The following is a 12,080-nucleotide window of genomic DNA, read 5'->3' on the forward strand; positions in this document are numbered from 1 at the left end:
TGTGTAACGCTGCTCCTTCTAAGAAGGTAACGTGTTTGAAGAGCGGATACGATGGTTATGGGAGCGTTCAAACAGACACCTCCTACCTTTCATACCGAACTTGGATCGTCGTCCATACTTGTTGATGAGAAGGAAGAGAGCCACCAGCATCAAGCAGGCGAATCCCGCTATTCCGACCGCGATGGAGACCTGAAGAAAGAAAACGCAGCGTCAGGAGAACTTTAAAACCTGAACAGACGGCACAGTTTCACTCCTTCTTTCTCTGTTTCAAACCTGAGAAAACGTCACAAAAAATCATCCAAAGACTTTTCCACCACCACCAGGAGGACTCCTTCTTCTTCTTCTCCTTCTTCCTCTTGTTTTCCATTTTTCCTGTTCTTCTCTGTCTCCTTTTTCTTCTCCACATTCTCCTTCTACTCCTCCTTGTTCTTCCCTTTCTTCTTTTTCTGCATCTTCTTGTTCTCCTTCTTCTTCCTCTTCCTCCTGTCCTTCTTCCTCTCATCCTCCTTCTGCTTCTATCTCTCCTTCTCCTCCTCCTTCTCCTGCTCCTTCCTCTTCTCCTTATTCTCCTTCTTCTTCCTCGTTTTCCATTTTTCTTGTTCTTCTCTGTCTCCTTCTCCATTTTATTCTGCACCTTCTCCTTATCCTCCACTTTGTTCTTCTCTTTCTTCTTTTTCTCCTTCTTCTTCTTCTCCTTGTTCTTCTCATTCATCCTTTTCTACTCCTTCTCCTTTTTCTCCTCCTTCTGCTTCTTTTTCTTCTAATTCTTCTCCTGCTGTTGTGTGGGCCGCTGAAGAGGAGGTACTGCTGGCCCACCACCACCAGAGGGCACCCTGCCTGGAGTGCAGGCTCCAGGCACCAGAGGGCACTGCCGCCTCACAGGAGCAGCCGGGGTGACAGCTGACACTCCACCTATGACAGCTGTCACCACTCATCTGATCAGCATCGGTATATCAGCAAGATGTCATCTCCACCTCTTTGCCGAGATATCGTTCTACCTGGAAGGTAACGTACCTCAGCTGACTGTTTGACAGTATTCTTTTGTGACTTTGTGCGTTGTATTGTGGACTACTTTTCCAACGAGAGGTGGAGGTAGCTTTCCTGCCGTACGGATTCCTGGGTGCAAACGCGCCCTCATTTAATTGCTTTTTGTTCCTCGCCAGCAGTACCAGGTCCGACACGCGGAGGCAGTGGCCACCTGGGAGTTCGGGACTTGGCGGCTCCAGTATTCCCGGGTTCTGGTGGCGGAGGAAATCGTGTGGTTCCGGTTCTGCTTTGGACAGGCGTCTCCTATCTTCGAGCCTGCCCACACGACACCTTTGTGAATTGACTCTTGTCTATTGTTGTAATCTGTTGTATTTGTTGTGCACATTCACAACAGTAAAGTGTTGTTATTTGACCTACTCCATTGTCCATTCATTTGCGCCCCCTGTTGTGGGTCCGTGTACCTACACTTTCCCAACAGGATATCTCGGCCACCGTCATGGATCCCGAGGGGCGTCAACCGGCTGTTGAACGGCCAATGGAAGAACAGGGCGCACAGGCGTCCGCAGGAGGAATGATCGGTGAGTTGCAGCGGATCCTCACCGCTTTCACGGCTCGGTTGGATTTAATGACCGAGCAGAACGTCCTCCTTAACCGCAGGGTGGAGGCTCTCGCCGCGCAGGTGGAAGCGCGCCCTCAGGGCGCTGCTGCGGCTCTCCCTCCTGTCGACCCTGTGCGTAACAGTGACGTTCCACAGGTCGTTCAACGACCCCTCCCACCTTCCCCGGAAGCATACATAAGCCCTCCAGAGCCGTACGGAGGTTGTGTGGAGACGTGCGCGGACTTCCTTATGCAGTGTTCGCTCGTCTTCGCACAACGTCCTGTCATGTACGCGACTGATGCCAGCAAGATAGCTTATGTAATAAACCTGCTTCGCGGTGAGGCACGCGCTTGGGCTACAGCGCTCTGGGAGCAGAATTCACGGCTCCTTCAGACATATGATGGGTTTGTGAGGGAGTTCAGAACAGTGTTCGATCACCCAAATAGAGGAGAGACCGCTTCAGCCGTGCTGCTGTCAATGAGACAGGGGCGCCGGAGCGCAGCTGCCTATGCAGTCGACTTCCGCACCAGTAACTCTGGTGGTGTCAGGAAATCACCGGGAGGAGATCGAGTTTTTTGTGACTCCTGCTACCTCCCGTGTGATTTTAGGGTTCCCCTGGATGTTAAAACACAATCCCCGGATCGATTGGCCGTCCGGGGTAGTGGTTCAGTGGAGCGAGACCTGCCATCGGGTATGTTTAGGTTCCTCGGTTCCTCCCGGTTCCCAGGCTAAGGAGGAGGTCAGAGTCCCGCCCAATCTAGGGACGGTGCCGGTGGAGTACCATGACCTTGTGGATGTGTTCAGTAAGGATCTGGCGCTCACCCTTCCCCCCCACCGTCCGTACGATTGTGCCATTGATTTGGTTCCAGGTGTTGAGTTCCTGTCCAGCAGGCTGTACAACCTCTCACGACCTGAGCGCGAATCAATGGAGACCTACATCGGGGACTCTTTAGCTGCCGGGTTGATCCGGAATTCCACTTCCCCGATGGGTGCAGGTTTCTTTTTTGTGGGAAAAAAGGATGGCGGACTACGTCCATGCATTGATTACAGGGGGCTGAACGAAATCACGGTTCGTAACCGATACCCATTGCCCTTGTTGGATTCAGTGTTCACGCCCCTGCATGGAGCCCAAATGTTCACCAAGCTCGATCTTAGGAATGCGTATCACCTGGTTCGGATCCGGAAGGGAGACGAGTGGAAGACGGCATTTAACACCCCGTTAGGTCACCTTGAGTACCTGGTCATGCCGTTCGGTCTTACAAACGCCCCCGCGACGTTCCAAGCATTGGTTAATGATGTCTTCCGGGATTTCCTGCACCGATTCGTCTTCGTATATCTGGATGACATACTCATCTTTTCTCCGGATCCTGAGACCCATGTCCGGCATGTACGTCAGGTCCTGCAGCGGTTATTAGAGAACCGGCTGTTTGTGAAGGGCGAGAAGTGCGAGTTTCACCACACTTCTTTGTCCTTCCTGGGGTTTATCATCTCCCCTAACTCCATCGCTCCTGATCCGGCCAAGGTCGCAGCGGTGAGAGACTGGCCCCAACCCACCAGCCGTAGGAAGCTGCAACAGTTCCTCGGCTTTGCTAATTTTTACAGGAGGTTCATTAAGGGCTACAGTCAGGTAGTTAGCCCCCTGTCAGCCCTGACCTCACCAAAAGTCCCCTTCACCTGGTCGGATCGTTGCGATGCCGCGTTCAAGGAGTTGAAACGGCGCTTCTCGTCTGCACCCGTTCTGGTGCAGCCCGATCCTAGTCGCCAGTTAGTGGTTGAAGTGGACGCCTCGGACTCAGGGATAGGAGCTGTGCTTTCCCAGAGCGGGAAGACAGATAAGGTCCTTCACCCGTGTGCCTATTTTTCCCGCAGGTTGACCCCGGCCGAACGGAACTATGACGTCGGCAATCGAGAACTCCTTGCGGTGAAAGAGGCTCTTGAAGAGTGGAGACATCTGTTGGAGGGAACGTCCGTGCCATTCACGGTTTTCACTGACCACCGGAACCTGGAGTATATCAGGACCGCCAAGCGGCTGAACCCCAGGCAAGCCCGCTGGTCACTGTTCTTCGGCCGTTTTGACTTCCGGATCACCTACCGTCCCGGGACCAAAAACCAGAGATCGGATGCCTTGTCCCGGGTACATGAAGATGAAGTCAAAGCGGAGTTGTCGGATCCACCGGAACCCATCATCCCGGAGTCCACTATCGTGGCCACCCTTACCTGGGACGTAGAGAGAACCGTCCGGGAGGCCCTGGCACGAAGCCCGGATCCCGGAACTGGGCCGAAGAACAGACTCTACGTCCCACCAGAAGCTAGGGCTGCAGTCCTGGACTTCTGTCACGGCTCTAAGCTCTCCTGTCATCCAGGGGTGCGAAGAACCGTGGCAGTTGTCCGGCAGCGCTTCTGGTGGGCGTCCCTAGAGGCTGACGTCCGGGATTACATCCAGGCCTGCACCACCTGCGCCAGGGGCAAGGCTGACCATCGCAGGGCTTCGGGACTGCTCCAGCCGCTGCCCGTGCCCCATCGCCCCTGGTCCCACATCGGCCTGGATTTTGTCACGGGCCTCCCGCCATCCCAGGGCAACACCACCATCCTCACGATAGTGGACCGATTCTCCAAGGCGGTCCACTTCGTGGCCCTCCCGAAGCTCCCGACGGCCCAGGAGACAGCGGACCTCCTGGTCCACCACGTCGTCCGGCTGCATGGGATCCCAACAGACATCGTCTCCGATCGCGGTCCCCAGTTCTCCTCGCAAGTCTTCTGCCGTGAACTGGGGGCCACGGTGAGTCTCTCATCCGGGTATCATCCCCAGACCAACGGGCAAGCAGAACAGGCCAATCAGGAGGTGGAGCAGGCCCTGCGTTGCGTGACAGCCGCGCACCCGGCGGCCTGGAGTACCCATCTGGCCTGGATCGAGTATGCCCATAACAGCCAGGTGTCGTCAGCCACCGGCCTCTCCCCTTTCGAGGTGTGTCTGGGGTACCAACCTCCTTTGTTTCCGGTGGTTGAGGGAGAGGTCGGTGTGCCCTCGGTCCAGGCCCACCTACGGAAGTGCCGTCGGGTGTGGCGTGCCGCCCGTTCTGCCTTGCTGAGGACCCGGATGAGGACGAAGGCCCATGCAGACTGTCGGCGGACCCCGGCCCCTACGTACCGGCCAGGGCAGGCAGTGTGGTTGTCTACTAAGGACATTCCCCTTCAAGTGGACTCCCCTAAACTGCAGGACCGGTATATCGGTCCATTTAAGATCATCAAGGTACTCAGTCCAGCCGCAGTGAGGCTTCAGCTTCCGGCCTCACTGCGGATCCATCCCATTTTCCACGTGTCCCGGATCAAGCCCCATCACACCTCACCCCTCTGTACTCCGGGTCCGGCACCACCTCCTGCCCGGATCATCGATGGCGAGCCGGCTTGGACTGTGCGCCGGCTCTTAGATGTCCGTAGGATGGGCCGGGGCTTCCAGTATTTGGTGGACTGGGAGGGGTACGGACCTGAAGAATGCTCCTGGGTGAAGAGGAGCTTCATCCTGGACCCGGCCCTCCTGGCCGATTTCTACCGCCGCCACCCGGACAAGCCTGGTCGGGCGCCAGGAGGTGCCCATTGAGGGGGGGGTCCTGTTGTGTGGGCCGCTGAAGAGGAGGTACTGCTGGCCCACCACCACCAGAGGGCACCCTGCCTGGAGTGCGGGCTCCAGGCACCAGAGGGCGTTGCCGCCTCACAGGAGCATCGGTATATCAGCAAGACGTCATCTCCACCTCTTTGCCGAGATATCGTTCTACCTGGAAGGTAACGTACCTCAGCTGACTGTTTGACAGTATTCTTTTGTGACTTTGTGCGTTGTATTGTGGACTACTTTTCCAACGAGAGGTGGAGGTAGCTTTCCTGCAGTACGGATTCCTGGGTGCAAACGCGCCCTCATTTAATTGCTTTTTGTTCCTCGCCAGCAGTACCAGGTCCGACACGCGGAGGCAGTGGCCACCTGGGAGTTCGGGACTTGGCGGCTCCAGTATTCCCGGGTTCTGGTGGCGGAGGAAATCGTGTGGTTCCGGTTCTGCTTTGGACAGGCGTCTCCTATCTTCGAGCCTGCCCACACGACACCTTTGTGAATTGACTCTTGTCTATTGTTGTAATCTGTTGTATTTGTTGTGCACATTCACAACAGTAAAGTGTTGTTATTTGACCTACTCCATCGTCCGTTCATTTGCGCCCCCTGTTGTGGGTCCGTGTACCTACACTTTCCCAACACCTGCTTCTTCTTCTTCTCCTTCTCATGCTCGGGTCATCACTGACACGTTTTCTTCATCATTATCATATTGGGGTTTTTTTCCTCGACAGGCATTAAAGGTTCACACTTTCAAGTCCACCTCCAGATTTCACTGGACTTTTTATGATTATTTTTACAAAACAAAAATTCATCCAAACAGAGAAGCACGTAAATCCAGAATCATCTACACAAGCCTTCAAAGAGGCTCCTGTAGATTCTGTACATTTAAAAATGAGCGCACGGCGCTCTTTCCAAACCGCCGCCTCCTCACTTATCTCCCACAGTCAATTACAGCAAAAAGATGAACTCAATTACATTTCCAACCAACTCTCAGCCTCAGCAGCCACCAGAGGATTAGGACAGATGGAAGTGAACGCAGGCGAAGAGACTGATTTAAAAAAAAAAAGAACCTTTCTTGCATTTTGCACCACACTGACTTATTTACTATTTGCTGTATTTTTGCTATGATGCTTTTTTTTTATTTCGTTGCACATTAGCAGAAATCATAGTCAGAAAAGCTTCAAAGGCAAATTTTCAGGTCACTTATAACTGACTTGTTTCTGTGCCTGCTGCTTTAAAAGGGAAGGAGCTGCTCCTGGCCCCGCCTCCTTCCCGATACGACCCAAAGGCTGTGTGGGCGTGGTCCACACACTGTGTAGGCGTGGTCCACAGTGTGGTCAATTTGCATGTTGAGCATGTTAGTAATTCTCATATTTCGACCAAACATGACCTTTAACGCTAACGGGCGACCTTGTGTAATTCTGCACACTGACACACATAACCCACGAGGACTGTGGTTCTGGATTATGTGTTCCTGGTCCACCTGCTCAGGGCCTGGTCTAATCATAAATAAAGTTGACTTTAAATTTTATTCACTCACCCCGAACGTGTCTTCGTCCGGCCTGTGAGTCCCTGGAGTTGGAGTTCCTTTAAGAAAGAAGAAGTCTTTTAGGCAGAGAGAAGAAAACACGTGAAGAACATTCAAACTATGACAGCTGATTGGTCCAGATGGTGCCGATGCACAGAAAGTGTGTCAAGATCATCTGAAGATACCAAAGTAATAAACTACACGTTTACTGACGGGTAACCAGCTGCCAACTGACCCCAGAGGCCAGAAACCAACACAGGTCACAATCAGGTTTAGGTTTCTTGTTTGTTTTTTTGCATATTCTTCTTCTCCCAAAAGCAAAGTGCTGACTCCGGTTTCTATTTGAGGATCTTTAAACTCCCTCCGCACACCTTTTAATGGCGGGTTGATGTTCTAGATTTGGTGATGTGTCTAACTCAGCTTACGCTGATATTTGTTTGGTAAGAGATTAAATTTTACCTCTGTTTCCATCTGCAGCATAGAAAGTGTGAGAAAAAAGAAAAGGAATGAGAAAATGGTTTGACATTAAGACTTTCAGGCAGAGTTGTCAAAGTGGCGGCCCGGGGTACGAACACAGTCACAGAGCCGGCCGCAGGCGGCCCTCGGCACAGCTCAACATCTACGACTAACATCTACGCCGTTCCCAATACCGTCACTTATTCTGGAAGAGCCACAGCTGGGATACGTAGTGGCCACTCCCTCCATGACTCCACCCACAGGTTTACTGAGGAGTGGTTACGAAGCCTAAAACTGGCGAATCTGGGTGTCGCCATCTTGCTCGCCTCTTTAACTGGGTAAAGAGGTAAAGTATGAGCAAGACCTTGGGTGACCTGGACAGACAAATGAAGCCTGAATGCTCCCCATCTCAGCGGTACCAAACAAGCTAAAGCTAACAGGCTAATCTTGGTTCAGGTGTTTTATTAAAGGTTTTTTTGCTGTAGACTGGGCGGTTGTTTTCTTAGGTGGTGGCTAACCTATTACCTCAGTAACAGCAGGTAACGGTGGAGATAGCGCTACCAAGCTACTTATACCTGTTAGCAATGCTAACATTGCTAACATACAAAATAAATAACACAACACTTTCACTTCTTTGAGCTGTTAATACAATAAATTGCACAACATGCCATATTATTAGAGGTATCCATCCATCCATCCATTTTCTTCCACTTTATCCAGAGTCGGGTCGCAGGGGCAGCAGCTCAAGCAAAGCCGCCCAGACCTCCCGATCCACACACACCTCCCCCAGCTACTCCAGGGGAACCCCAAGGCGTTCCCAAGCCAGCCGAGAGGTGTAGTCCCTCCAGCGTGTCCTGGATCTTCCCCGGGGTCTCCCCCCAATGGGACGTGCCCGGAACACCTCTCCAGCGAGGCGTCCAGGGGGCATCCGGAAAAGATGCCCAAGCCACCTCAACTGACTCCTTTCGATGTGGAGGAGCAGCGGCTCGACTCCGAGCTCCTCCCGAGTGACCGAGCTCCTCACCCTATCTCTAAGGGAGCGCCCAGCCACCCTGCGGAGGAAACTCATCTCGGCCGCTTGTACTCGCGATCTCGTTCTTTCGGTCATGAGCCAAATCTCATGACCATAGGTGAGGATCGGAACGTAGAGAGCTTTGCCCCCCTACTCAGCTCTCTCTTCACCACGACGGTCCGATACAGCGACCGCATCACTGTAGATGCTGCACCAATCCGTCTATCGATCTCACACTCCATCTGTCCCTCACTCGTGAACAAGACCCCGAGATACTTAAACTCCTCCACTTGAGGCAAGGACACTCCACCGACTTGAAGAGGGCAAAGCACCTTTTTCCGGTCGAGAACCATGGCCTCGGATTTGGAGGTGCTGATTCTCATCCCGGACGCTTCACACTCGGCTGCAAACCGCCCCAGTGCACGCTGAAGGTCCTGATTTGACGAAGCCAACAGAACCACATCGTCTGCAAACAGCAGAGACGAGATTCTGTGCTTCCCAAACCAGACACCCTCTACACCCTGGCTGTGCCTAGAAATTCTGTCCATAAAAATAATGAACAGAACCGGTGACAAAGGGCAGCCCTGGCGGAGGCCAACGTGCACTGGAAACAGGTTTGACTTACTACCGGCAATACGAACCAAGCTCCTGCTGTGGTCGTACAGGGACCGGAGAGCCCTTAGCAAAGGACCCCGGACCCTGTACTCCCGGAGCACCCCCCACAGGGTGCCCTGAGGGACACGGTCAAACGCCTTCTCCAGATCCACAAAACACATGTGGACCGGTTGGGCAAACTCCCATGAACCCTCGAGCACCCGATGGAGCGTGTAGAGCTGGTCCAGTGTGCCACGACCAGGACAAAAACCACACTGCTCCTCCTGAATCCGAGGTTCGACCATCGGTCGAATTCTCCTCTCCAGTACTCTGGAATAGACCTTACTGGGGAGGCTGAGGAGTGTGATCCCCCTATAGTTGGAACACACCCTCCGGTCCCCCTTCTTAAACAGAGGGACCACCACCCCGGTCTGCCAATCCAGAGGCACTGTCCCTGATCGCCATGCGATGTTGCAGAGTCGTGTCAGCCAAGACAGTCCCACAACATCCAGAGACTTAAGGTACTCAGGACGGACTTCATCCACCCCAGGAGCCTTGCCACCGAGGAGCTTTCTAACCACCTCGGTGACTATGGACTATGACTTATTAGAGGTATTTGTAATAAAATGATCAGAAAAGACAGTCACTCAAAATGACCACACTGCTAATTATTTATAACTTTCTTAAAATATTTTAAAAGAATGAGTTACTGAGTTCACGATCCACTCCATGAAGCTACGCTACCAATGTGCCGGCCCTCCAATGGCGAAAATAAGTCAGTGGACAGTCGCCAAACATCCAGCTCAGCCAGCACAACATCACCCTCTGCTGACCTACCTCGACCTGCTTCGATGAGAGGAAATTTAAACCACTGAAATTTTTGAGTCAGCCACTTCAGATCATAGTGTGAATGGACCCTAAAATCTGCACTCATTTCTACGTGATGAGTCCTTAAATGTTCACCGAACCGTGTTCGTGGCGCATGTCTAAGTTATTTGGGGCCTGTCGTGTATTTTTTCAGCACCAGGTCATCATTCATGACCAGTGATGTTCTCTCAAAGACACGGAGGCGTTTTAACACAGACTTGGCTCAGCAAACACGGAGCCATTAGTCTTCAGCCTAAATCTTTACAAAAGCTTTTTGTAGTTCTGCACAAAGGCTGTTAGGACAAAATATGAGGCACACAAACAGTACAACAGTCACAGAGCTGAAAATCTCAAAGGAAAAGAGTTTAAATCTGCAGAGTCAAACAATGAGAGTGGAAAAATAAAAAATAAAAAAAAACAGAAGTGCTCCAGGAAGACGTTTCCAAAGATAGGAGTGAGTGTGGACATCAGCAGACGCACTGAGACGACCTGAGAAACAGAAAAACCACCAAACACACTTACCGTAATCATAATCCACATCTGACCGCGTGCAAGAAGAGACAAATGAAAAAGAAAAAACACACACGGTAAGAAGACATTTAAGCACACAGTACTAACCATCAGGATAACCATGCAGGTTAACGATGACCAGGTAGATTAAAGTTGACCGAAGTATAAACCAAGTACACTTATCTGACGTTTACTCCTGAAAGTATCACAGGAAAAATAAGACTACGGCGTCATAAAGAGGAAATGACAGACAGCGTGGTGTCAGGTTAGAAAGAGTCCAGAGAAACGTGTCCATGTCTCCAACAAATGTCCCCATTAAGTGTCTGTCACTTTAAATGGAAAGGAGCTGCTGTTTGCCACGCCCCCTTCTCCAATGAGAGGGGAAGCAGGAGTGATGTCATCATTAAACAGCCAACCGGAACCACTTTTAGCTACTTAAAAAAAAAGCCTATCAATGTACAAAGCTAATGTACATTGATAAGCATTTTATTTCTGTTTCCAATGAGGTAAAAACCAGTGCAGGGCTTGTCTTTGTCAGTGCATGAAGCTAACTGTATCTTGTCCTCTCAATGTGTTAAGCTAACTTTAGCTTTTCTTTGTCAGTGTGTGAAGCTAACTGAAGCTTGTTTTTGTTAGTACATGAAGCTAACATTAGCTTGTCTTTGTCAATGTCTGAAGCTAACTTTATCTTGTCCTCTCAGTGTCTGAAACTAACTTTAGCTTGTCTTTTTTCAGTGCATGAGGCTAACTTTATCTTGTCCTCTCAGTGTGTGAAGCTAACTTTAGCTTGTCTTTTTCAGTGCATGAAGCTAACTTTATCTTGTTGTCCCAGTGTGTGAAGCTAACTCTATCTTGTCCTCTAAATGTCTGAAGCTAACTTTAGCTTGTCTTTGTCAGTGCCTTCAGTTGATTTTACTTTGTCTTTGTCAGTACGTGAAGCTAACTTTAGCTTGTCCTCTCAATGTGTGAAGCTAACTTTAGCTAGTCTTTTTCAGTGCATGAGGCTAACTTTAGCTTGTCTTTTTCAGTGCATGAGGCTAACTTAATCTTGTCCTCTCATTGTCTGAAGCTAACTTTAGCTTGTCTTTGTCAATGCCTTTAGTTGATTTTACTTTGTCTTTGTCAGTACATGAAGTCCTCTCAATGTGTGAAGCTAACTTTGCATTTCAGACACTCTGATCAGGTTCTACGAAACTGTAGCGCCTAAAACTCTTGTGACTTTATTCTCTGGGTTTCTAGACGTTGTTATTGTGTTTGCGTTTATTAAATTCCACGCATCTTAAATGTAGCAGATACGGATTATCTGGAATTTTGTTTTGGCAAGTTTTTACGGTCTCTACTGCCATCTACTGGCCAGTAGTGTTCATTGCAGTATTCACACTGAAGCTGGGCTGATATTTTCAATCACTGTATTACTTTATTACTGTATTACTTTGAGACATCAAAGTAAAAAAAAACAAAAACATTACAAGACAGGTCTGCGGTGTTTGCACATGCACAGTGCAAGAGGATGCTTGTAGCTCTTCAGCAGTGGGATACCCTCACGACGGCCGACCAGAATATCAAACAGGTTTGATTTTCATCTAACCATACGATCGCTGATCAGGAGGTGGTCGTGAGATGTTAAACGCAGCTCGTTACTCCATGCATACTAAACGATGCAGGACGCGTGATTAACCTGAACCTCAGCTGAAAAAGGGCCAAAATTCACACAGTGTAAACCCAGCTTAAGTACTGAACGTCTGGCACCAGTAGATCATGGCATTGTTCTATTTATTTTGACACCGGTTATATCAGACAGTTATCTAATATCAACTTGGCTTTTTTTTAAATGCCTGTTTTTACAAATAAAAAAATGGAATATTTTATAAAAGCACATTTATCTGTAAACACCAACACACGACACACCTCACATTAATGTGTTGGTTTA

The 12,080-nt window shown here is 50.3% G+C and overlaps 1 protein-coding gene across 3 annotated transcripts in view; it reads right to left on the reverse strand.

Annotated features, from left to right (window-relative positions):
• Window positions 1-12,080, reverse strand: part of LOC117516329 (NT-3 growth factor receptor-like) — a 442,081-nt gene that overhangs the window by 148,035 nt on the left and 281,966 nt on the right. For all 3 annotated transcript variants that reach the window (XR_004562366.1, XM_034177281.1, XM_034177282.1), the window contains 4 exons: window positions 10,163-10,180; window positions 7,171-7,182; window positions 6,724-6,770; window positions 87-189 (listed from right to left, as the gene is read on the reverse strand). Coding sequence is in view for 2 of the 3 variants with exons in the window: in XM_034177281.1 (XP_034033172.1) it covers window positions 87-189; window positions 6,724-6,770; window positions 7,171-7,182; window positions 10,163-10,180 (180 nt within the window). In the remaining variant the exon portion in view is untranslated. The remainder of the gene's footprint in view (window positions 1-86; window positions 190-6,723; window positions 6,771-7,170; window positions 7,183-10,162; window positions 10,181-12,080) is intronic.

The sequence above is a fragment of the Thalassophryne amazonica genome, chromosome 8 (assembly GCF_902500255.1).
Source record: "Thalassophryne amazonica chromosome 8, fThaAma1.1, whole genome shotgun sequence".
Lineage (NCBI taxonomy): Eukaryota > Metazoa > Chordata > Actinopteri > Batrachoidiformes > Batrachoididae > Thalassophryne > Thalassophryne amazonica.